Source organism: Equus quagga, chromosome 12 (assembly GCF_021613505.1).
Source record: "Equus quagga isolate Etosha38 chromosome 12, UCLA_HA_Equagga_1.0, whole genome shotgun sequence".
NCBI lineage: Eukaryota > Metazoa > Chordata > Mammalia > Perissodactyla > Equidae > Equus > Equus quagga.
The window spans coordinates 26,780,571-26,807,478 of NC_060278.1; the positions used below are offsets into that span (position 1 = coordinate 26,780,571).

Below are 26,908 nucleotides of genomic sequence, written 5' to 3' on the forward strand. Positions count from 1 at the left end.
ATCTATTACTTCTAAAATAAATTAAAAGTAGATGGCAATCAAAATAATATAAACTGTAAGAAAAATCTGACACTTTACCTTTGTTCTTACGAAGAATGACTTGTCTTCTGTCTCAATAAGGTAGAAGAGGAAGGTACTTTTACAAGCCTCTTTCACAACACTTTTTAGTTTCATATGCAAACTGGTACACAGGTCTGTAATCACGTCCTCATAGGAGGCTGACCTTCTTGGGAAAGAGGAATACATCTCTTGAGATGTGGCTTCCCCAGAAGCAACATTTGGCTCTTTCCCTTGGACAACAACTTGGTTGCTGTTCATCATCACCTTGTTAAATTCAGCATACTCATTGAGAATAAGTGAGATATCGTTCCGTGATTCTTTCAAAGTACTGTTATATTTCAGTTTGTTGAGGTGGAATGAAACAGTCTGATTTCTTTCAGAATTTGTAAGATGATTTCTACTGTGACCACATGTCTCCTTCCAAAAGGAAGAAGTGTCCAAATTGCTGGGCGTGTGGCCTCTTGTGTACTGACTCTGTTGTTTGGTGTCTGAGTGCACGACTGTTACCACAAGGGGACTTCTGCTCCGGGATGCAGGATATAGAACTGGGGACTCAGAGAGTTTTGTCAAAGGGAAAGCTCCAGCAGTGATTTGGAAAGGTGACTCCTTCAGAAAGATGTTGGTGGAAGAGGCGGAATGCTGAGAATCTCCATTCTTTACAATCTGTTTTAGTTTATGTGCAAAGCGGAGATACTCCAGATCTAAAGTCTTCTGGGTGAGGTCGTCTGCCGCCTGGCAAGTATTTGCCCAGGAGTTGAGCAAGTCACACTGCGCAGCAAAGCCAAGCTGCCTCCTCAGGCTCTGCGATGTCCTCGTGGTCTCGTTGAGCTCTCTTGTCACAGTAAAGTTAGCGTAAGTCCTGAGGATCCCATGCAGATCTCTGATTTGGACATAACGCGGCACACACTTATCTTCTTTCTTTAATCCAACAGACCCGTTTCTGGGAGGAATGCTTGCCTCCAACCCTGAAACTTGGTTAGAGTAGCCCCAATCTTCATTATCACTATTGTTTAGACCCAGGAAAGAGTCATAATCATCTTTTGAAGCACCTTCTCTTTTCTTGGTGTGACTACATCGCAAAGTACGGGAATCTTCCATGTCTAATTTGGGATTTCTACAGTCACCAGAAGAGTCGTGATCGGAGTCTCCAGAAAGTGGTTCATAATGGATGTCAGAATTCATAATAGGCGTCACACTGATCTCCATGTCTCCACCCAGGGTTTCAGAGGCCTCCGTGGCCCTAAGCCCCTCACCAGCCCTCTTATTTTCTAAATGCTCTTTAGAGACTCCACAAACAAGAGGGGCACAAGATTTGGGAACAAAGGAAGCAGAAGGCTCCTTAGTGGCATTTTCACTAGTGACAGCTATCTTTTGGTAAGATTCAGCATGTAAATACATGGGAAAAAGACCACCATTCAGCAGATCCTTGGTTTCACACGCTGACATATCTTGCAGCACGTGGATTTTCTGTCTGTCTTTTGGAGATGTGGCGTTCAATTGAGAGCCAACACCTCCTAGATCTATGGTTTTTTCATGTAATTCAGCTTCAGTGTCACTATTCTTAAGCAAACTAGCCATTCTGACTACTGATATCTCCTGTGTTTGAAACCCTGTCTCTGCACTTAGGGATCCTGTCCGATGGGTTGACGCAGCGCTGGCTGAGGAACAGGTGAGTTCGGGGCTCTCTGAGTACACGTGTGCCTGCGTAACACCGGCTCCATCAACCGAATCAGAGCTCAAGGACTTCACCTGCATGTAATTGCCTTCATCTGTTTTCAAATCACTGCTAAAGAGACTTTTCTTAGTGCCTTTGGGGCTCGTCTGCTGTTTTAACACCACGTTCACTAAACCACTTGGAGCAGTTGCAGAAACAAACGTGTCAGCCAAATGCATATTTTCCATAATCTTTCCAGGACTAAATGGAGGCTCACTGGTCTCGAAGACAAGATGATTTAAGTCCGAATTTCTGTTCTCTACACTAATTGGCTGCACTCGATTTCCTGATGTTACCAGTTTTTCTAGAGAAGGCTTGAAGTCATCTCTGTATCTGGCAGCGGAGGCAGGCTGATCTAACTCTCTATCACAGTGTGGCACTTTTTCTGAGAAAGAGAAACCTTCACTGTTCTCACTTGGGACAACTTCCTCAGTTACCTTACCAGGAAGGGTGAAATGTCTCTCTCTTCTTCCTGGGTGATTATTTAATAATACTAGAGGTATTTCAGCAGAAAGTTGCATCTGTTGTACCTGAGTTAAGTTAGCCTGTCCCACTGGATTGGTAGGACCAACAAAAGAATTTTCTTTTTCAGCTATGGCCACATCTACTGACTCAATCTGGGAGAATTTGTCACTTTTCTCACACTGTGTATCATGAAGTTTTAAACTACACAGAGACAAAGCCTGAGATGGCTGTGTTTCTTCAGCTGGTACTAGGGGGTCAGGACTAGAAGCTGGTGACACTTCTTCAATTAAAGAACCAAAGGGAAAGTCTGAGCTAACATTAACTTCCTCTGCAATCTCAAGGGCACAAGTTTCTTTAGGAAGTATTAAAGTAACTGTTGGTAAATGATCATCTTTTCTCTCCTTATTTTCTAATGGCTTCTCTGACACTGTAGGATACGCTGATGTATAATTAGTAGAATTCACTTCTCTGTTTTCTACAAAAGTCGCCTCTTCTGGCTCAATTATTTCTTCAGTCGTATCCTGAAGATCTAACTTTGATAATGGGGCCCCCTCCCGGTGCTCTATTTCACCAGCTGGCATTTCTTCTCTGGGACTTGTAGGTGGTGAGATTGTGAGAGTTAGGTCAATGTCAGAATCTTCCTCTGACAACTCTAGGCTGACCTCCTCTCTATTCAGAGATAGGCTGGTTTGTTTGGTAAATGTTGAATTAAATGACTCAAAATTCATATTTTCACTGTTTAGACCACTCTTGTCATTCTTTAGTTCTAAAGAGCCATCTGATATACTACCTACTGATGGAATGTAGTTAAGTGAATAATTTTTTTCCAAGGTGGCAGAGGCTGATGCTGAGGCTACTTCTCCAACCTGTGATGGCTCTATAATCTCTTCTGAAGATAAGCTAGAGAGACTCTGAGACTGCAGACAAAATTCTTGAGAGAGTTTCATTTCTTCTTTGGGTAACGAACAATTAGAACTTTTAACTAATGATAACGCTTCCGTTACCACTGAATTATCAGATGGCGATGAAGAGCCTGGAACAGGAATCTCTTTCTGTAATGCAGACATTTCTTTAGCAAATGTCCCTCTATTTCCTGAGGAGGCACAAAGGTACTTAGTGCCTTTTTGTCCTGACATTGCAAGAGATGCAATGTCCCTAAGACCTTGTGTTTGTGCCTTTTCAAATGTGGATACAGGATGTCTAGGACTTGTAGGAGGTGATATTTGTTTAATCGACTCCATATTAAAGGCTGTAGGTTTATCAGCTCTATTTACAACTTCTGGATGTATTGGGACATAGGCATTTTTTTCAAAAGTGAGAGTAACTGGCTCCAGATTAATCATTACATACCCCACATCATCCTTCCTTTCTAATGAAGGCTGACATTCTGTGTTTATGGAGCTGCCATGCTGGATAAGGCCCTGTAAAGTACCTGGTTTTGTCTGCATTGTTGCATGAAAAATATCAACTTTGCTTTCAAGGGTGCTGTACAAAGACTTTTGACAAATCAATGACTGCTTGCTGATTCCATCATAAGTCTTGGTGAATGTGGTTTGTGTAACAGTATCATTGTAAGAAGTCACTCTTGGGCTATCAAGTGCCTCAAAAGTTTTCTCTTCACCAGAAATAGAAGGTCCATTAGTTTGGGTACTTCCAATACCAGAAAGCACAAGATTAGAAGTCTCTGGTTTATCTGATGATTCTTGTTCGGCTTTCCCCCCAATTATCTGAAATTACAAAAGTTAAAAAAAAAAGTCAAATAGATTGCTTTTTAAATATTTACATATGGGAAGAACGGAATAGACAAGGATCAATTTTAGTTTGTTCTTTTGAATTGTCTAGTCTATACCAAAGGGCAGGGATCAAGCAAATCTTTCTCTTTTTAAATATGTTTAAAATAGCCCCAAAATAGGAATCTGTTTTCTTTAAATATACACACAGATGAGAGCTCCAAACTTTCTAAATTGCACAGGCCATTTTTTTTAAGGGACTTTTGAGAAGAAAAGTGGCTAGACCAGTGACAATTTAAAGTCCTGAAAATGAAGCCTGTTTGCTAAATAGCATCACTTAATTCAGAAATGCGGCACTAGAGAAAAAGTACTCAATTAATTTTAATTGTTTTTAGTAAGATTAAAAGATATTTTTTAAAACAAAGAATAACTTATTTTAAACACCAGCTTTCAATTAGACTATAAATACATTGTTATCTGGAACTTTCCCATGAGGAAGCAGTAATTACTCTCTCTTACACTCAGAATACACTGATTAGTAGTTTTCCCAAGGTATCAATCTCCATTCTGGTAAATAAAGGTCCCTTACCCTTTAGCTATCTTCTTTGCTTATAACTGGAGATAATCCCTCTCTCATTATCATACCTCCTATTGGACAGAGTAATAGAAAGCACAGTACAGTTTGCATTAATAACCTAAACCAAAGGGACTGATATAAACACTAACAGGAACGACTTAGGTTAAACATTAGCAGAAACACCTCTGGACTATTTTGATAACCTCATAAACAGGTTGGTGGTGGTTTTTTTTTTTTTAAAGGTTAAAGCATGGTCTTGTGCAGAATATGGTAAAATGGAGTGATCATATGATTGACCATACACCTGTAACTTTTTTTTTCCCTTTTTCTCCCCAAAGCCCCCCGGTACATAGTTGTATATTCTTCGTTGTGGCTCCTTCTAGTTGTGGCATGTGGGACACTGCCTCAGTGTGGTTTGATGAGCAGTGCCATGTCCGCGCCCAGGATTCGAACCAAGGAAACACTGGGCCGCCTGCAGCGGAGCGCGCGAACTTAACCGCTCGGCCATGGGGCCAGCCCCGACACCTGTAATTTTTAGAACATTATGGTCACAGATTTCCTGCCACGTCTTGAGGTAATCACGTTAGAAGTCAGAACCTGTGTTTCAAATCTCTTGTTAAAAACCAAAGAAAGACACTGACCCAAGTAACTGGCAAGGTGGAGCCGAGACTGAGAGTTTTAAGAGGATGTGAGTGGCGAGACACAAAGCATAGAAAAGTCTTGATGGTAAGAGTCATTCTGAGGACTTTCCGGGGACCTTCTCAATCATGCTGTGGCTGCTAATGCTTGGCCTCAGTCCCAAACCTCACCATACCTGTGGTCTTAGTGAAACGCAAATTGTGAAAATCTTCATACGTTTATACTAATGTTTTTTTACTACAGGTGAAGTGTAATGTTTCTAAAATACAGTCTGATCATTGAAAAACAGCTGCTAAATTAAACACACTCCTAAAAGCAACATGCTACTGGTTTCCAAAGACTGTTGTGCTGGAATCGCTTCACATCCTAGTTTGTCCACTTGTGGAGTAACGGAGTGTGGTATAGCACTTGTGTGTGCGCCTTTAAAGTACAGGCACAGCATCCAAGAAGATGATGGAAACTTTTTAAGTATATGCTATAGACATTGTTAGGAATCATTAATCTTAGTAGTCTTTCTACTTCTTAATACTGTATTTCAGGTTTGCAAAAAATCATTCCTAAAACTAGTACTGATGTTAATCATGTATTACCACAAAAAAAAATACTTAAAAGAAACTAGTATATATATAGGTAGCAACCAAAATCTGCCTGACTAAACTATGAATATTTTCTTATTCTAAGGTAGCGACTCTTAACTGGATTTTAGGTGTCTCTCTGAGAATCAGATGAGATTTATGAACCCATCCTCAGGAAAAAAAAAATACATATGTAACATATGTGTATGTATATATATAGGTATATACAGTCATGCGCGACATTACGTTTTGGTCAACAGTGGGCCACATATATGATGATGGTCCCATAGGTTAGTACTACATAGGTGTATAATAGGCTATACTATCTAGGTTTGTGTAAGTACACTCTTTGATGCTCACACAATGACAAAATCATCTAATGAAGCATTTCTCAAAACGTATCCCTGTCATTAAGCGATGTGTGACTATATATACATACACGTACACAGAATTTGATATTGAGAAACATCCAGATTGTCTAGATTTGAACCTTCGCTTGACAATTTACTAACTATGTGACTTCAGGCAATTTCCATACTTCTCTATGCCTCAGTTTCCTCACCTAGAAGGTGGGGAGGAATGGGCCTTACCTCACTGGGTTGTGTGGGCATTAAGTGAGTGAATTTGAGTGAAGTGCTCAGACTACCACCTGGCCCAGCACCCCGTCAGTCTTCATTTTGATGATTAAGATGAGCACCTCGAGACATTCACAGAGCCTCTGAGGCTCACCGCTGGACCTGCAAATTCCTAAGTAACCCCAGGTATAGAAACATTGCTTACTCAATGTTGACAAAGGCACTGTAGGCGCCCAAACTCATGCCAAATTATTCTGGAATAAATCTAGGCCAAAAGCTTAAAAAGGGCAGGTAATTGTCAATCCATTTACTTGGAATTTTGATACAATTTTTTTTGTTTTGAGGAAGATTAGCTCTGAGCTAACATCTGCTGCCAATCCTCCTCTTTTTGCTGAGAAAAACTGGCCCTGAGCTAAAATCTGTGCCCATCTTCCTCCACTTTATATGTGGGACGCCTACCACAACATGACTTGGCAAGTGGTGCCATGTCTGCACCCGGGATCCGAACTGGGAACCTCAGGCTGTCGAAGCGGAACGTGCGCACTTAACCGCTGTGCCACCGGGCTGGCCCTCAATGGCTTCTTTTGAATGTGAGTTTTGCCTACAAAAAAATAAAAATGTCTTCAAAAACAATCTTAGCATTTATAGTATTCAGCTTTACTTACCTCTTTCTTAGAGGAGTAGATGAATTTCTGGCTTTCTGGGATATCTGGACCACCCTCTCTTGAAAAAATTTCTTTCTGTTCATTCTGCACCCAGAGTTCCAGGCCTCTTGCAGGCGGTGGTTTCATAAAAGGAAGCACGGAGCTAGTGTCAGGGAAGGACACTTCAGCAGGATGATCTCTGGGAGTTTCCTTAGTCTCCAGCAGAGGGTCTACAGAACAGCTTTCCGCGTTGGGGGACTCCTCAATTTCACTGAATTCAAACGATTCTAATGTGCTGTTTATAGACACATACTTGGCTGGGTTGCTGTGTTCCACCACTTTGCGGGATGATCGTATGACCTTGTTTTGATTGCTGTAGAACAGAGCTACCCACATATGAAGTAAAAGCTTAACTTCTTCCACGTTATCAGGTAAATCAGTGTTCCAGGGCCTGAGATTTTTAAAGAAAGAACAAGCAAAAATTATTGAAAATGATTAATTTTAGTTATTTTATCATAAGTAAGTGCCTTTATTATTAACTTTAGTCTTTGTGTTTTTATTTTAAAAATTACACAAACATGAAACAATGAATAAGATAAAAAAAGAAGTTTATGCAACAAATAATTACAATGAATCTAATCCACTCATTTTATAGAGAGAGAGAAGGGAACTGAAAATCAGAACTTTCAGTGACTTCTTTCAAATCACAAAACCAAATCACAAAAACAAAAGTGGTAGAACCACGATTGGAACATCGGTCTCCCGACTCCTAGTCTAGGATTTTTCTTTCATACTACACAAACTCTCTCTGGACACAACATAACTATTATGTGACGAATGGTTTCAGCAACTACCCAAATCCTCATCTCCTTGCTTTTGTAAGTCTGGCCGACTCGTCTGTTTTCTATTTTTGCATCTCTCTTTCAATAGTTGGGAAAGTCTGAAGATTACAATATTTCTGTGGGCAAATCAGCAGAACTACTATACTACTTTCAGATTACAATTCTAGCAAATCTCCTGAAACCGTAAGGGGAGACACAAAACATTTCTGTCCACACGCCAGGCAAAAGGAGAGCACAGAGCTGGAGTGGGCCGAGTCAGATTCAGGTGAAGGAAATGACCCTCATGGTTAGGTGGGAATGCAAGTGTACGCTCTTTTGAGTGTGAGCTCCTAACTGGAGCAAGGAAAGAAGTCTAATACGATTTAGCCACTCGTGTGAAATATTCCACTAACAGGTAGCTGAATGTCATTTCACACAACTAATGCTTCCTGCCAGTGGTAAGGTTACCATTTATCAGTATGTGCTAGTCACCGTGCAAAACCCAAATGGACGTTAACAACCTCATAATGTAGCTATCACTAAACCCATACTGAAAAGTGTTACCCACAGACTGTCATCCTCCATTGGCATCATCTGGAAGTTTGTTAGAACTGTAGCCCCAGGCCCCATCCCCAACAAACCAGAATCAGCCGTTCAGAGGCCTAGATGAGCCGTGCACACAGTAGAGATTGAGCAGCAGTGTCCTGAAGGACAGGAACGTCCAGGTCACAGAAGCTAGTAAGTGGGAGAGCCTAGATTCAAAACCTAGGTTAGTCCACCCCCTAAAACCCGTGCTTTCGGTTGCTCTGCTGTTACTGCTTTAATCTCTTCTTAAGGAAGATTTACAGAACAACCCCATGTAAAACCATTCACTCATAGCAATCTAACCAACTTAACAAGCTGGAAGTAATTCTTTAAATGTTTCTTCTGGAATTCAGTCTGTAAGGCATTATTTCTGTATCTCACTATTTTACATTAAGATCTCATTTAAGTATTATAATTCAAAGACCACAAAGGCTTACGAGGGAGCATCACAAAATGGAAAGCTAAGTTCTCCATGTGGACAAAACCAGCCTCATAGTCTTAACCGTCAGTAAACATGACTGCTTGATATCGTTACCAAGTTACTGGACTTACTCACAACACTTCTTTCTCCTTCCCAAAGTTTGGCACAAGTATCTCTTCTCACTTCATTTCTCTCAACAGAAAAGTTACATTCATTTTCATCAAGTGTCACTCCTACTTACCCATGTAATGCTCTTATTACAGTTTTCTCTAGTGGGTTGTTGGTATATTTGCTGTCTAAGCTGAATACATATTCTGTTTCACATTTGAAAGTGACCTTAAAGGAGCCGTCACAGCTGAACACGGTATGAGAGCAGTGGAAATCTTTCAGGCTGGAGGACAGCAGTCTGCTCCTGCGCTTGAGTAACGGGTCCTCAGAAAGCTTTTGCAGAGGGGAGGTGTTCTGCTGATGCCGAAATGGCATTACTTTTCCCACGGGGGTTCCTGCTTCAGGGCCTTTTGTGCCACTCTTGGCAAAGGCAGGGCCTGGTACCCCTCTCTGCTGTAGATGCTTTTTTGAATGTTCTGCAAGGAACAGGGCATAGGAATGTTCCACAGCAACAAAGGAGCTTTGGCTTGCATCGGAAGTTTCTAGTGTTTCCTCAGGAAGTGCCAATTGGGCTTCAACAGGGGCCTGACTGCCAGGAACCACGCTTTCTTCCTCTTGGCTGACAGTGGAGTCTGAAGTCGGATTACTCTTCTTATCAGAGGAGGGCTTAGGTAGCAGTCCACCTTTTTGACTTTTAACTCCTCTGTGATACTCATGGTCAGATGTACCGCACAAAGAATGTTCTTTAGAAAGCAAAACATTGTTTTCTGGCATTTCAGAGGAGCATGGAAGGGTTCTGGGCTCAGATGATGGCGTGGCAGAGGTAGCAGCGCTTAATGCTAGATCAGCTAACATATTTAGGGCCTGGGAGTCACAGTTGACAATGGGGTTGTCAGGTAAATCTTTCTGAGCCACTGTGATATTTTCTGGTTGAGCTGCATTTATGCTAATAACATCTTCATGACCAGCTGATGAAACTTCTGATTGAAGCTGTGAAGCAGTTTCTCCTTTGGCTTCAGTGTAAAAGAAAAAAAGACATATAACATTTGATTCCATAGAATTAATTCTTTGCCATATTGCTATCACTTACTGAAAATCAATGGTTAAGTCAATATACGCAAGAAAAACCTCTTGATATGTTGTATAGATTGTATACTAAAATTTTACTATCAGACTGTGGTCTTCTCCAACTCTCAGACCTATTATAATGTATTTACCAGAGGAACAAGTCTTAAGGAATGTGTATATTAATTTAAAAAGAAATCACCCTTCAAAAATGCACGTACTGAACTACACATAAGGCACCCTGCTCAGCTAAATATACAAAGAGCAAAAGACAAAAACAACAAAAAAAGAAAACAAGAATCCTGCCCTTAGAGAGCTTACAATCTTGTGAGAATACAAGAATTTCTAAGTTTGAAGAGTATATTATACTGTTAACCTTTCTTAGAAATCATATCCCTTTAACACTTGACTAGAGAAATCACCTACGTTCTAAATAGAGATGATTTTAACCATACTGATGTTTAATTATAACACGTAATGCTATGAATAAAAAAAAATCAGAAAAGTCTTAAAAGTATTAAGAATTGCAAATTAATTTCATCACCCTTTAAAACTTCAGCTTCTGCACTGAAAACATTTCCTCTCTATCTGCAAAATAGCAAATCTCCTTGTCTACTGACAATTCTCCTTTCTGCAGATATTCAAATCTACCCATTTGCCTTTAATCAGAAAACTGACATTGACTGATTGACTTGCATTCTCAGGACATTAATTCAGCCTTCTTAAACGCAGTTACCATGAAGGGTAAGTTCACAACAATACTAGGCAACGATTCCCTGTAGCAGGTGGATGGATGGACAGAAAACTCTCTGTGCTCCACTTTCCCAAGAGGTCATCAAATAGAATGAGAAGGGTGTGTGTGCATGGTGAGGAGGGTAAAATTAATCAACCACTGTCCAATTCTTACTGAAAATAGCAAAATTCAAGGGGGCGAGGGGGAAGAAAGTGACCCAAAGCAGAGAATCATCTCATTAGCCCCACAGGTGTACTGGAAATGTGAAATTCATTTTTTGATCTGATGTGTTTATTGATACTAATTTCATTCTATCTTTGTTAATATTATGGCTCTTACACAGAATTATCACTATGAGTAAGGTCTAATATAAAGAACATTATAGGGGCCGGCCCGGTGGTGCAGCAGTTAGGTTTGCACGTTCCACTTTGGTGGCCTAGGGTTTGCCAGTTTGGATCCTGGGTGTGGAGATGGCACCACTTGGCAAGCCATGCTGTGGTAGGTGTCCCACGTATAAAGTGGAGGAAGATGGGCATGGATGTTAGCTTAGCGCCAGTCTTCCTCAGCAAAAAGAGGAAGACTGGCAGCAGTTAGCTCAGGCTAATCTTTCTCAAAAAAAAAAAAAAAAAAAAAGAATACTATAGTGAAGTCAAGGAAAAGGATTCAGTTTAATAAACACGTGTAATCTCAGGTAAATCATTTAATTGCTGACTTGTTAGACATTCTCAATCAACTAAAAATACAATACTGATAGTCTGTCTCTTTTAAGAAATACAGATAAGACAATGCCAGTGAATTATATAAAAAATATAGAGTTCAGCAAATGAAAACTATATTAAAAACTTTTAAAAGGGCAGAAAACCATTAGTTTCAGTAACAAAATGACTGAGACTTCTTAAACTCTGATATTTCAAGTATAAGAACTGAAAGAGATTAGTATAGGTGATTAATAAATAATAGAAAAATTAAGAGATTACTTAAAAGGTAGCAATCTTAAAATTTTTAGCTTGGAATGTGGCTGCACAATATAGACAGACATTTCCAGTACAAATCAGCCTGTTTTTGAACACACATTTTAAAAACTTTTCATTTTCTGTGCTCATTTTTCTGCCAATATTCAACTGCATACTTCTTCCCACTAATAAATTAATCTAGAAATATCTGAGAGCCAATTCAGTACAAAGAATTCAAATGACATGGCTAAGAATACAAGGAATGATATATGAATCTATGCTCATGTTTACAAACTAACTGGAAAGAAAGGACCAAGACACATCAAATGATTGGAAAGTAGTGTGAACTTAATTCCATAATGTTCTCAAAAACCCAAAAGGAAATGAAAGAGAGATCAGTGAAGATCAGAGCATCAGGAAACGCCTCACGATGGAGGCAGGACTTAGCTGAGCAGAATCTGGACTGATAGAGGGGATTACAAGAATAAAAACAGGTGCGATGCTCATGGGGGCAGCACTGAGTGCCTGGCAGGGAAGGCACACGTTAGGAAACAGCAAGAGAGAAAGAGGACACGTAGGGTCAGAGCATATTATGAACTGCCCTGAGACACAAGTAGAAGAGTTTATATTTGGTATGGATGCCAAAATCGCAACACTATGGATTTTAGAATGACATGATGAGCTCTTAAAAAATCTTCAATCGTAAAACAATATTAAAGAAACTTAGAGGGGAAAAAACCAAGCTCACCCATAATACCATCACCCCAACAAAACAACAGTTTCTTTCTCTGAATTCCCACTAAATATGAGATTTTTTTTCAAATCTAAAAATAGATAAGGAAGGTTAGATAGAAAACTGATAGAAATCTAAAGGTAGGAGGAAATGAAGTCTTTGTTAAACAAAACCAGCACACATACAACATAACAGAACTCAATATCCAGGAGAAAGTAAAACTGACAGATCTGGCAGACCGGAAGAACTGCGCTATGTGCAGAAAGAGGACAGTCAGAAGAGCGGAGTGGGCCTGGAGAAGAGCTGGTGTGTGTACAGATTAAGAGGTGACATCTGTGGTGACAATGGAATTTTCAAGTACAGAGGGTACATCCAGCAGTTGGAAAGACAGAAGTAGAACAGTCAGTTGTTTGCTCATATAAGTAAACTTTATTAGTAATTTAAGCAAAATTAAAAAAGTAAAACTGCTTTTAAAATTAATTTAATGCCTTTTAAAACCAAATAACAGGATCTGGATTACTGACTGTTTTAAACAATCTCTTTACAATTCCCTTTGGACAAATAAACTTATAACCTTCTACTTTTTATAAGTGATTATGGTCTAGAAAAATACTGTCAAATACTACGTGCTTGTGCATTTAGTCATAAAAAAGGCCATTTACACTTATTCTCACACACAGTTCATGTTTAGGCTTTATGCAAACTAAAAATTAGGGTCTATTTTGTGAAAGCATGAATCTTAGCACTTTCCTAATTTACTTATAATACGAAAGCAAGTTATTTAGTCCTGTTAGTGTCTGCACTAAAGAATATAGCAAGAATTGTTGACAGATTTCAGCTGTTCTTATATTATTTCAATACACTATCTTGCAATCTCAATCAGTCGGTATTGTCGTGTTTAAATTTACAGGAAGAGTATTTCTTACCAGGTTGTGGTTGCTTTCTGATTCTGGGATTCTGATTGCCTTTTACTATATTTACCCTCTGTTTTTGTGGCGATTTCTTCACAGGTGGCTTAGCCCTTGGAACAGTTTTGACTGGAGATTTCTCTGGTCTCCTTGCCCTTTTAGCATTCGTTGCCACTGGAACATCTTTAGAAATAGGAGCATCTTGGTTTTTCCTATCCAATTTGGTTGTCTGTACAAACTGTGCAGTCAGCACTTCAGCACCTTATGTAGAAAAGACACCGTTTTTTAAGGGGTAGGGGGCTCAGATATTTATCAGCATAGCTTTTCCTTTTATTTCTTCTGTTTTGGGGGGTAACTTTAGTAATGGGGAATTAAAATACAAAATTTTGGGTATTTCAGTAGAAGATTTTTTTTAACAAAGCAAGACGTAAAAGTTCTCATATAAAAATATGAACTTGCTGGGGCTGGCCCCGTGGCCGAGTGGTTAAGTTCGCGTGCTCCGCTGCAGGCGGCCCAGTGTTTCGTTGGTTCGAATCCTGGGCGTGGACATGGCACTGCTCGTCAGACCACGCTGAGGCAGCGTCCCACATGCCACAACTAGAAGGACCCACAACGAAGAATATACAACTATGTACTGGGGGACTTTGGGGAGAAAAAGGAACAAATAAAATCTTAAAAAAAAAAAAAAATATGAACTTGCTAAGTGCTGGTCTATATCCTTCTCAGGTGAAGGAGAAAAATATCAGAGAAATAACTTTATAGAAACAAGGCATGGTTTAACTTTAAAAAAAATGTCCATAATCTTTCCAGACGGATGTGGCAGGTAAGAATGAATATGCTAGTTCATAGCACTGGGAAATGGATAATTCAATTTACACAAAGGCAACACAGCTCCCATAAAGGGATGTGGTTAAAACTATAGTCACACTGTAGAGAAGAGATTGCATATTCATAAAGAGCCATCTGATATATTCTACTTTACTACTACTAAATATCAAAGTCTTAATAGCACATTAAAAACCATCTTTTAAGGGCCAGCCCCAGTGGCCTAGTGGTTAAGTTTGATGTGCTCTGCTTCGGTGGCCCAGGTTTGGTTCCTGGGTGCTGACCTACACCATTCATCTGTCAGTGGCCATGCTGTGGCAATGGCTCACATACAAAATAGAGGAAGACTGGTAACAGATGTTAGCTCAGGGCAAATCTTCCTTGGCAAAAAAAAACCTTTTAAAACAGAGGAATATGCACTGAAGAAAGTCTTTACCTGAATTTCCTACAAATCTATTATAATTAGTCATCTCTCTTACAAAATGCTCAGCTTTGCTTCTCACATGGAAGGAAGGAAATAATGATGGAGGCACATGAGGAGAGAAAAATTAGTGACTATCTGCTCATATAACACAATACAAAGTGCTTCAACCTTTTAAGAGTTAAAAAGTTAACAAATGTCCCCTTTGAAAACTCTTTTTCTTCACTGACTTTTCATAATTTCAGTTGTTCCCACTAAAAAATTTAGCCCCAAAGATATCATATAAAATAATCACACACAAGGATGTTGGCAAATATTTTTAAATTACATTATACAGAAAACACTATTTCTAATTGAGAACAGGAAACATGATACTAAATAGTTTAAGAAATTGTGATGACTGTTAGTGACCAATTCATTCCTTTTGGGGTCAGAGAATGGAGTGGTTTTAAAAAAGAAGCTTTTAGAATCTCTTCATGTTGTAAATGTCCCTGCGTCTAATTATTTTCCTCCCTAGTAAATTATTATAGTTAAGAAAGCAGCATTTTTTTTTTTTAAGAATAGGACTTCTCATTCAACTTCAGTTACATTTTCTAAAATTTTTAGCATAAAGAAAGGCAAGGTATAAATCAAGCAGGAAAATAGTTAAGACTAAATTAGGAAGAGGAAGAAAATAAGATTACTTCTCTCCTACAGCAGATTTGGAAAAAAAAAAAAAAAGATAGAAAATAAGATGACATGACCAAGACCTAGGGAAGTTTCTAACACCTGCTCAGGCAGGAAGGAAAGAACTCTCATAACCCAGGTCCTGGGAGGAAAAACAGGGTCATGAACCAACAAGCCGATCCTGCAGGGAGTGACTGTTCAGCAAATTTGTACCACTCAATGCCATGTTTCTCAAACTGCATGCAATAATCCACTGGTGGACTGTAAAATACATTTAATGGGTTGCAAACAGAATTCTTTCTTAAATAAAACAAAATAGAACAGAAAATATCAGATTGTATTGCATGAAGTTAGGATAAATATTTTTAGAAATTTTTGTTTCAGTCATGCGTGAATTTGTGTGTAATGGACTACAATATAAAACATATTTCTTATAGTGGATGAAATTAAAAACACTTGAGAAATGATGACAAAATATATGTTGAATTACAATTAATTTATTTAATACCTTAAACTAAATTGGTTCATATAGAGCAAAAGCTCCTTATGGTTGGCCTGGAATTTATTTGTAAGTAGTTGCAATAGTCTGATTCACTGCTTTATAACTGCCATACTTTCCAATACCCTCCTAAATACACACACACACCCCCCATTTCTCAAACTGTAATAGGCCAGAAATAACTATTTGTCAAACCATAGGGTAAAAAAACCTTAATTATCTAGAATCCTGGGCATCCACATATCCTTGATGTTTCTTCTTTAGGCACCCAAATTTCTAAATTCAAAGCACTATAGATAGGGTTGGCAAACCTTTCCTGTGAAGGGCCAGACAGTACATATTTTCAGCTTTGAAGGCCATCTGGTCTGTCGCTACTGCCCTCCTCTGCCAGCATGGTGTGAGGCAGCCAGAGACCACAGGGAAATGCTTGTGGGGCCCTTTCATCACAGTTTGCTGACCTCTTCTCTTCTCTAAAGGTTCATAGAGCATAAAGTTCCCTACTTTTAAACAAAATATATGACACATATCTGAAATGACTCGAAGCCAGAATCATGTTGTTTGGTGTGCTGTGCTCACTAAAGTGCATTTGACTATACACTAACTGGCTCTAGACTCTGATTCTCACTCAAGTTTCGAGGGGCAACAAAACCACCTGTGAACTGTTTCAATATACGTCTCCAGACCACTGGACATGCAGTTTCAACAGGTCTGTGGTAGGATCCAGGTGATCATTTTTAAAACTCTGATACACACAAAGGATTAGAAATTCTGCCACAGACTGCTTTATTTTGGAGGTTGCAGGCATTTTTTCCATCTTTACACACGTGCAGGCTGCCAGTCCTCATCTTTTGCTGCTCTCGCTGGGCCTGATTTAGAAGATCTTCCCCCCTTCACTCCTGCCTGTCGGAGGAGAGCTCAGCAACTGCAGAACCCTATTTCTTGGAATGATATGGAATAACTGAATGACAGTTTGAGCAGTTTTACAAGTGAAATATAAGCTTTTGGTGGGTGGGCTTTTGAGATATCTTACAGATTTTCCTACTTCTTCATTTTCATCTGTTATCTAGATCAGCACTTCTTCAAATTTAGCACTTGGACAAATGGAGAGAAATGCTGGCATTTCTAATAAACTTCTCACTGATACTGTCAAGAGGCAGTTCATAATAATCAGATAGCAACAGTGCTTAAATATAACAGTTATTACTAACTGCTCATTTAATAATCTACATAAATCGTGCTTACCTCTTTTTCTTTTCTGAGGAAACTGTCCTTTAACTAATTTGAGAGTGGCTGGAGAGTCTGAACCCTTGTTTACTCCAGCAGGAGTCCTTTTGGGGAAGGGACGGCACAAGTTCACCCTTTTAGTCTGCACCATGGGTGGCATGCTGGCCTTTCTCTTAGGCCGAACTCTCAGATTTGATGCTGGACTCAGAGGAACCACAGCTCTCTGTCTTGCTTTAAACATTTCTTCAGAATTCTTTTCTGTTTCAGTTTCTTTTCTTACTTCTGCCTCTGAGTCAAGAAATTCAGGATCTGGAGTCATAACTAAAGAAAATCCAGCATCACAAATCCCATCTGAAACATAAGGAGATTGAGGACGCTCTGCCAATAAATCTAACGCAGTAGATACTTCCAAAATGTACCCACTAGGATCTGAAAAATAAGACTTCAACTGAGTTAAAGACTGTAAAGGGCATGTTTCAGCTGGAGGAACTAAGTCAAAACCATTGGACAGTTTGCCAAAGAATGAAGTCTCTTTAATTCCATCTTGAGAAGAAGCAGTCAATGAAGGACTTTTGTCCACTTTGTATAGTTCTTGGAAATTATGCTTTACTAATGTGTTTGGACAGATTCCTTCTTCAGTAAATGACTTCTTTGCTTCTAACAGGGCACAATTAAGGGCAGGTAAAATAGGTATCACCTTCAGTGAGATGTCATCTTCAACTTTCAAGTCTTTCAGCCCTAAAATACATATACATGTATTAAACACCTGAAGGTCTTTTTTTTTTTTTTGACAAAAACATGCAGGAAAACAATGCTCTAGATTACAAAATTATGGGATGGCTAAATATGATACAGTGTTTCAAATGGTAAACTAAATGACAATTAATAGAAGACTCATCGGTACATTTAATGAATATATATCTCTCTCCATATATATGAAATCACACACACACACACACAGAGAACCAAAAAAGAATCATTCAAATGCAACCACTAGGTTACGATGAAGAAGGCAGCCCTGCTTCCAACCCCATCCCATTTCACCAGGAGCCCAGGGTGAGCTCATGCACCGTCAGAGCAATAGCACCGGTTGTTAGAGTTGGCAGATTTGCTTCTCCACTTTTTAATTCTCACTTTCTGCTTTTAAAATTTTATCTATATCTTACATAATTTACTTCAAATTCTCCTAAGAAGTACAATACAAACCAACTGAACTGAAAAAAGTAAAACGCTTAAGTAACCCCCAAATCTCATGGTAACTATTGGTGTTAATTTCATCAACTTCTCTATCAAATGAAATAACCAATTTTTAAGTAATTAAACTGACTAGTCTGTGTTTCACTTCCTCTCCCTGGCTCACTCTTTAACTGAAATGCTAATTTTTCAGCAAATGAATAACCTAAAGGAAAACAGTAAAAGGGGAAAAAAGAGAAGAATTCAGGTCACTGAGAAATGGATAATAAAACTCTAAAAATTTAAGAGTTATCAGTAATAAAAACCCATAGATGACACAGACCTCTAGTATCTACTAAACTAAAATATGAATTATAACATTCTTTTTAAAGAAAAAGTAACTGTAAAATTAAGAAACACCAAGTTAGTCCTTACTGAACACATTTGCACTTGAGTGGGTACTAGGAAAAGAAAAAGAATGGCAAATATAAATAAACAGGAAAATGTGGCAAGACATCAAAATAAAAATTCCTTTCTTTGCATTTCATCGTTTAGAAAGTAACAAGTGAAGGAAAAATAAAACACAAAAAAGTTCTTACGTACTACTAACAGTTCAAAATAAAGTAGTATTTTTCTAGACAAATTCATTATTTCAAGAACTTGTGAAGACAGAACCCAGAATGATTTGTAATAGACTGTTAAAAAATCCATGAAGAAGAACTTTTTAAGTCTGCTAAGCAAAGTACCACTCACTTTAAAACAAATCACCCTGGCTCTGAACCTCCAAACTGCTGTTAACAGAAACTGTCTGATGAGCCAGAGGACGTGAGCACTGGGACACAGCACTCCAGCGTTGACTCCCAGAGCAATCCTGTGCTGTTCAACACTGAATGGTACAGGGACTGAGGCTTCTCACTCGAGCGGCAGTTCACATTTACAGCTAAGAGTAGTCAGAGCTCTTACAGAAGAGGGAGGCGGTTGGGGACAGGAGTCGTAAGCCAGCTCAAGAGTCAGCTGTGTGACCTGGGCCAGTCTAAATCTCACTTTCCTCATCTCTGAAAGGGTCGTAAGAACACCTCTTTTAAGGGCTGCAAAATCAATTACACCTAGCACAATACCTGACCTAGTAAATGCCTGAAAAGAGTCAACAGCTCCTGCCATCATGTTGTAACTGGGTGAACGTTTTGCTGAGTCCAGAGAAGTGATGCCCAAGAAAAGTGCAGTTCTCTGCTTTTAGTAACTGCATACAATTTCAAAAGATCAACTTTAAAAACACTTTTGTATTGGTTTGAACTTTATAAATGCTACATATAATTTTATGTTTAAACACACATAGTATATATAGTATATATAGTATAACTATAAAACAATGAGGAAAATTTTCTCATGACAAAAAGAAATGACTCCATTTATTTATTTGTTCAGCAAAAATTTATTATTTTTTAGGTGCCTGGCATTAGGCAGTGAGGATAAAGTAGAATATAAGAAACGCAGGCATTAAAATAATTATACAAATAAATATTTGTTACAATGACGATAAGCCCAGGGGTCTTCACTGAGGGAAGAGTGGTGACAGGAATCAATACAGTGACATTTAAATTGACACCTGACAGACAGGAGTAACAGGCTAGACAGATCAGTGCTTCTCCTGTGATTTTATTCATTATCTGCCCCCACCATCAGATCCTTTTTAGACTTTGTTTCCTAGTTGCTCTTTGAAACTTTAATACCACAGATATACTGTATATCTATTTCTATACTGTATGAGTAATACTTTTTTGCCTCTAAGAGCCAATTCTTGGTCTTATGGGGTCAACCTCACTTAACAAAGGGAAAGGAGACAAGGAGCCCAGAGAGAGGGGGCCGCATCTGTGGAGGCCTTGAGTCCCACTTACCGGGCAGACTATGATGAAACTATTTCCCAGCTACTGCTGTTCAACAGCAAATGAATTCAATTTGGGACATGCTGAATTTGAGGGACACCCAAGTGGAAATGTCAACAGACAGATGGATATGTGGGTGGGAAACTCAGAAGAAAGGATAAGCCTGCAAAGGAGATAGAGAAGGACGAACTAGGGAGGTTGAAGGAAGAGAGTTATTTAAGAGAGGAAAGTAGTTAAGTAAGATGATGACTGAAAAACAGCTGACAGATTCAGGGACCTGCGAATCACTGTGCCCTTACCTGTAGAGGGGGATGAATGGAATAAATGTAACCCATGTAGCCCCATTTGCTCATCTCCAAAATCTATACAGAATGAAAATCAGAAGAAAAGTTAAGTTGTTGATTTTATAAAACAAAAGTAAACACACTGAAAAATATTTTTTCAAAAAAGTTGTCCTTACTTGTTTCTGATATTAAGGTTGATGATGTAAGTAAAATGAAAAACTCCCGATCTTCTAAGCGTTTGATGATCGCCTTAAACATAGGAAAAAAAGAAAGAAGATTCAATTCCTCCCTCCTTCCCCCTCTATCATACTCTTCAGTGAATTCTGAGCTCATGAAAAGAAAAAAAAAATTCTTGAAATGTTAGTGTTTAGGGAATCAGGGAAATTTTGTCCCCAGTATCAGAAACTGCAAGTTCCTCAGCACTCAGATATTCTTGGCCCTGTTAGGGCCACATACACTAACTGGCCCCTCCAGGATTAGTTTCAGTATAGTGTTCGATCACATAGCAAATCAAGCAGAAGAGACATTTCAGAGTTCACTGAGATGCTTGACATTTCATACTGCTGCCCAGGTAGCCAATCTGTTAGCATTCAGCCTCTACGAATTCAAGGCGGAGCAGACCTAGGACTGGCTTCTTAAGCTCTTATTACACAAAACCTCACAGAATCCTGAAAGCAGAAAAACCAAAAGATATCATCCAGTAAAAGGATCCTTTCTATAGCAGCCTAAGAGACGGAAAATAATGGAAAATAACATAATTAGGTCCGTAGCAATAACAAATGCAGATGAAAATAACTTCTTCCTCTTTTTTCCCCCTCTATCATAGTCTTCAGTGAAACCTTGAGCTCAAGAAAAAAAATTTTGTAATTTTAATGTTTCCAGTAACAAGGAATTTTGTCTCCAGGTAGCAGGGGAAGTTATCTAAAAGCTGTCATTCTAAATCATAAAAATAACAGATTTTCTTTCCTATTATTCACCACTTCAAAAGCCTATATAGCCATAACAAAGATAAAATTCAATGTTCATATAATAATTTTTCAGTTAAAAAAATAAACAAAATACACCATTTTAGAAAATAAAGTGACAAAATATTCTATCTAAAAAATTGATAGGTCATAAGCCTACAAATATGGTAAATTGATAAATTAATCAACAACAACTCAAGTATGAAAAAAGTCTTCTAATTATTATATTAGAACTGAGTTATAACACTGATACTTCACTAACAGGAACAATCACTATTGTGAGTCTCCAGATGTTTCTATTATAGCCCCTATGCATTTATAGTTTACATTTTTGTCTCCTCCACGGTCTTATAAGTTCTTTAATGACAGGGACTATTTGTATTTTTGCTTCTGGAACACAGTAAGCACTCAAGAAAGAATTACTAAATAAATATACCAATAGTTATATATATCCATAGCTTTGGTACCTATTAAACTGCAAACAGGTATAATTCTTGTTTCACTTTCTATTGATATAGAAAGTGAAAGTGACAATAACTAGGCTTCACATTGTTCTGCATTTTAGTTTCGTCATATAGATGAAAACTGTATCTACTTAAAACCATACATTTCTATCTTCCAAAAAATGAGCAAATAAAACGTAAATATGTAGTACATCTTAGTCTCTCAAATCATGCACTGAAAAAGCTACATAAACTTTCTATTTTAACCTTTGTGGGGAGAAATCATAGAATCTTTTCAGGATCTACTTCTAGTCTCTTCCATTTACACACAGAAAAATACAGTCATCTATGTGTTTAACATTCTTTTAAAAAGAGACCTTGCTCTGTACTGTTCTTGCAGTTCAGTGTTGTAGGTACAAACCCACACACACTTTATTCAGAGGATGTTTATTGCTCATCCACTAGAGACCAGGCACTAAGGTGTCAAAGATGCTTAAGACATGATACCTGCCCTCAGGAAACCTAACGTCTAGTTGGGGAGACTGATATACAAAACTACTCATAATATGATGAGGGAAGAAAAGAAGCATGGAGCACTGAGGAGGAAAGACCTTGTGTAATATGTAATTTCTATAATTACTATTAATAAACAGGTTGCAAAGGAAAGTTCTGCACCAAGTCTCTATTACTTTCAATACTATAAGCACTTACAAGTAGTCCCTTCACTAATGCGTTTTCTGAAAATATCTTTAGACTTCCTCCCTTTTAATTTCCAAATATAAAATGGACTACGTCACTTCAAAAAAACAGAGCCTACAATGCTACAGTAGATATTCAATAGATATTCCACTGTTATTTTTATGATTTAGAATGACAGCTTTTAGGTGACTTCCAATGTCGCCTAGTTCAGCCCCACACTGCAGATTGCGTGGGAGTGACCTCGTACCCAGTTCTGGAAGGTGGAGCCTGAGCTAATCAGTGTAGTCCATTCCCTTTTCAGTTACTGGCTGAGGGATATGCAAATGACATAAACTGGTCTAATGAAACTGAAGTAACGGTTTGGAGGAGGGGTTCTCTCTCCCTCTGGATATAGAAAGGAAGCATGAAGCCCTGACTGGCAGCCTTAGGACAAAACTATCACAAAGAGGAGAGTGAAGTTGAAAGAGAAAGAGTCCTGAGCAAGCAGCACTTGCATTTGCCTTATCACCTAGAATTGAAAAGTGAGCCTAATTAAATCCCTTTACTGTTTATGCCAGTTTGGTTTTCTGTTACATGCAACTCAAAGTACCTTAACTGACACTATTCCTAAGACGGCTTGCCTTCACAACTTAGACTCTAGATGTTCCATTTTAATTTACTGATGTCTCGCTATCTACTATGGGGACAGTCAGTCAAGTCACTAAAGGGCTCAGACTTGTGTGGCCACTGTTCCACACTTGCACCGTTTCCTTTGGGATGTTTAGGAATCATTCACTATAAAGGCAGCATCGACTCCTACCCGCACGTTGAGGAGCCCGGGGTAACAGCACAGAGAGAGAAGTCTTTGGATTCCTATATAGTTCTCAGTAGGGTCTTACTTTCTACACTATGGAAACAGTAGAAGAGGCAACTTTTTCTTCCTTATAACTTATGGGTTGATACAGGTCACTTTTAAAGAAGTATCTTACAAGTGGTCCTTAGATTAACGCAGAAACATTAAGGATCTACTCGATTCTTCTATCATAAAATAACAACAACAAAGGATTTGAGGAAAACTGTCCTTCTAGTCTTAAAATCAGGAATATAAACTGACTAGTGAGACAATAAAAGTAAACTGATACAAAGGGGATGAGAATGCTAGTCAACAAATATCGTGTCGATAATGTCAATAAATATTAAATGATGGAAACTCTTTCAGCAAAGCTTAAATAATTCCACCTTGGCACAGACAACTAATAATTAGATACCAATTTCTCAATTTAAGGAAAAAACAATAACTATACTTTAAATTGATGATTCTTACCAATTGCTTATTTTTTATGTATTCTATTAGTTTATCTATTTTTTTCCCTTGTTTATTTGACAGTTCCACCTCATACATATCAAAGCACATATCTTGGCAACAGACTGTGGAGAAAACCAGAAAAACAGAACATGTATTATTTTAAAATGCTATTATGCTTTTCTATAACCAATTTATTCATTTTATACGTTAAAAAGATGAAAGAACTAGGGAGACTACTCAAGAAACATTTATCATTCAATGTTCTTGGTTATAAAACTTAATAAAAAGTTACTGTACAAAGTATTTGAAAACAATGCTTTCATTTATACTGACACTATTATAAGATTAACAAGACAAATAAATACTATATAAATAATACAAAGATCAATATTCCATGAATTAATCTAAATGACCAAGAAATTTCCTTCTCACATTTTCTGCTTCATTTAAAAGTACATAAATAAATAAAAACCACCACAAAAGTCCTGTCCAACTCGAAGGGAGTGGTTTGAGTCTGCAACTATGAGTGAGCATATCCTGTCTGCTTAATACCCTCGGTATTCTATACTGAAACTAGTCTTTGTCATCTTAGATGAAATTACTTTTCCGTTTCTAGCTGGCCTCCAAGGAAATCAATCACAAAGCAATTCTACAGCTTTCCCAAAAGACCCTTTTAAGAATCACTTAAGGCAAAACAGAAGTTATGTGTGTATGTTTAAGAGTGGGAAATAACTGAAACAAAGCCCAGGACATGCAGTGAATCATTACATGTGAACAGACCTTTTTGCTCCAAGTAATTCTGTTTTCTAAAGGCAGCTTCTGGTAATTTTTTCTTCAAAGCCGATACTTTCATTACATACTTAAAATCTAGTTCATGTGGGCTAAGAAAGAAAACAACAAAACCATGCAATGTAATAAACACTGAGACTATCTACAGCTTTATAATTTTTGGTTTTCTAATATAAATGCAAACAAAAATAACATAACCACAAAACATCTAAATTGATAAACTTCAGGTCAAATAATGTGCATTTTTATAAATATTACAGATTTTCAAATATACGAGTCCACAGACCATGGTCTGCAAATATGTTCACATTTCCTGAATGCACGTATTTTTGGTATAACCAAAATATACAGATGTGAGGGAGAATTATGCATACTAGCATGAGAATTTTCTAAAAATTACACTATGTCAGAGTTGAAAACTTTTGACAATATTGGATTGCCTACCATGAGTGCCAGAGAATGAACCGCATCCAGACTTTTGCATCACTTCCCCTGACTACCTTTTCCTTCTTTAAAATTCATCTTGAAACACTTGCAGACTTATAGATGCCCTTTTTTCCCCTAAATATTTCTCTGTGTGCGTCCTTAAAAAAGGACATTTCCTTATATAACAACGAAACAATTAGCACAATCAAGAAATTAACAATTATATACTACAATTATTTAACCTACAGACCTTATTCAAATTTTGCCAATTATCTCACTGAGGTCCTTTATAACAAAAGAAAACAATTTTTTTCCAGTCCAGGATCCAATCCAGGAGGACACCTTGCATTTAGTTATGTCTCTTCAGTCTCCTTCAATAGGCAACAGTCTCTTAGTCTTTATCTTTAATGACCTTAACATTTTTGAAGATTATAGACCATTTATTTTGCAGAACATCCCTCAATCTGGGTATGTCTAATATTTCTTTCTCATTAGATTGGCAGGACCACCACAGAAGTGATACCATATTCTCCATGCATCATACCAGGAAGCACATGTTCATTCTACTCCTGGTGACGTTAACTTAACCACTTAGTTAAGGTGGTATGTGCAGTTTTCCCACTGTAAAGTCTATATTTTCCCCTTTGTGATTAATATGTAAGTTTTGAGGATATATTGTGAGATAGAGAAATATCATCAACTTTCACCTACTATTCTGAGTATCCACTGATTATCACGGTGCTGCCGAATGGTGATTTTCTAAGTCCATTACTCTTTCTACACTTATTAGTTGCACTCTGTAGTGAGAAAGAACTTTCCCTTCTCTCCCATATATTTATTCAAAGAATTCTTACTTTATTCTATGGATTATAATACCCCTAACTCTTTTTAAAAAAGGCCAATAGAAAGAAAATGAATTCTGAGAGCACATCAGTTTTCACCTTATATTTCAATTAAACTGTCTATCTTTCAAGGGTTTTGAGTGCAAACTAAGAACAGACTAAACAAAGATGGCCTTCGCAGTTCCCCAGAAGAAAATATTATGATAATTCATTATAATGTATATACATGTAACAGCTATTCTATTTAATACCACTCTAGGAAAATGTGAAAATTAGAAAATCAAATATCACAAATCTTAATACAGACTCAAAAATAGAATTAAGAGGCTATAATCTGCTGCACCTGCTATCTAGGCAAATCTAATCTGCTTTTTGGGGAAAGTCAAACTTCTAGTATCAAATCAATTTGATTTATCCTGAGAGGTCACTTTTCCATGAACGGATTAAGATATTAAAATTCAGAAAGTGATCTGTCAAAGATTTATAAAACTAACTTATTTCAAAGCCAAGGGCAGAATTTATCTGAATTTAGGTCTCCTGTGTCATGACCCTGTGCTCTATGCACCTACCCAAAAGTAATCTAAAACCAAATACAATTGCTATATTTCACACCAGTGCTAACAAGCAAGACCCAGAAATGAGAGTTAAAAGAAAAAATTATACAAGCATTAGTAAAGAACAGAAATTCAATACTTACAGTTGTATTGGAACTACTGAACCATAGGAGGACCGAAGAGTTATATCACACAGTTGGCAGCCTTGAATAATTAATTTGCCTTTCCATGGAGAGGTGAGAACTTTAAGAAATGAGGGTAAGAAAGAAACTGATTATTTTATTTATGAACAAAAAGTTTTACTTAAAAAAAACCCCTCACAGAACCAATTAAATAATTTCTTACCATTTTCACTGAGTTCAAGTCTAGAAAAAAAAAAAAAGCATTTTTATAAGAGCAAAGGAAACAAATCTAGTAAAACAAAGTGTCTACATAATTACTTACATGCTTTTAAGAGCTGGTGCTGCCATCTTTTTAGGTTCCCTGTACTGAAAAGCTACAATTACATATGGACAGATCTGTCTGGGTCGCTCATTAACAGTGCTGCCTGAAAGTTCATAGAGGTAATACTAAAAGAAAAGAAATGAGCATCATCAGGGTAACACTATGAAATTCCATACGTAC

General features: G+C 37.8%; 1 protein-coding gene across 4 annotated transcripts in view; it reads right to left on the minus strand.

The window, feature by feature from the left end:
- Positions 1-26,908, minus strand: part of TASOR2 (transcription activation suppressor family member 2) — a 76,181-nt gene that overhangs the window by 10,284 nt on the left and 38,989 nt on the right. For 3 of the 4 annotated variants that reach the window (XM_046679008.1, XM_046679007.1, XM_046679011.1), the window contains exons 7-18: positions 26,729-26,853; positions 26,630-26,649; positions 26,428-26,527; positions 24,454-24,554; positions 23,692-23,795; positions 20,458-20,530; positions 20,297-20,359; positions 16,960-17,679; positions 13,325-13,567; positions 9,048-9,927; positions 7,001-7,430; positions 79-3,966 (exon numbers count right to left, since the gene is read on the minus strand). In XM_046679008.1, coding sequence (XP_046534964.1) covers positions 79-3,966; positions 7,001-7,430; positions 9,048-9,927; positions 13,325-13,567; positions 16,960-17,679; positions 20,297-20,359; positions 20,458-20,530; positions 23,692-23,795; positions 24,454-24,554; positions 26,428-26,527; positions 26,630-26,649; positions 26,729-26,853 — 6,747 coding nt within the window. The remainder of the gene's footprint in view (positions 1-78; positions 3,967-7,000; positions 7,431-9,047; positions 9,928-13,324; positions 13,568-16,959; positions 17,680-20,296; positions 20,360-20,457; positions 20,531-23,691; positions 23,796-24,453; positions 24,555-26,427; positions 26,528-26,629; positions 26,650-26,728; positions 26,854-26,908) is intronic. The other variant, XM_046679009.1, reaches the window with a different exon arrangement.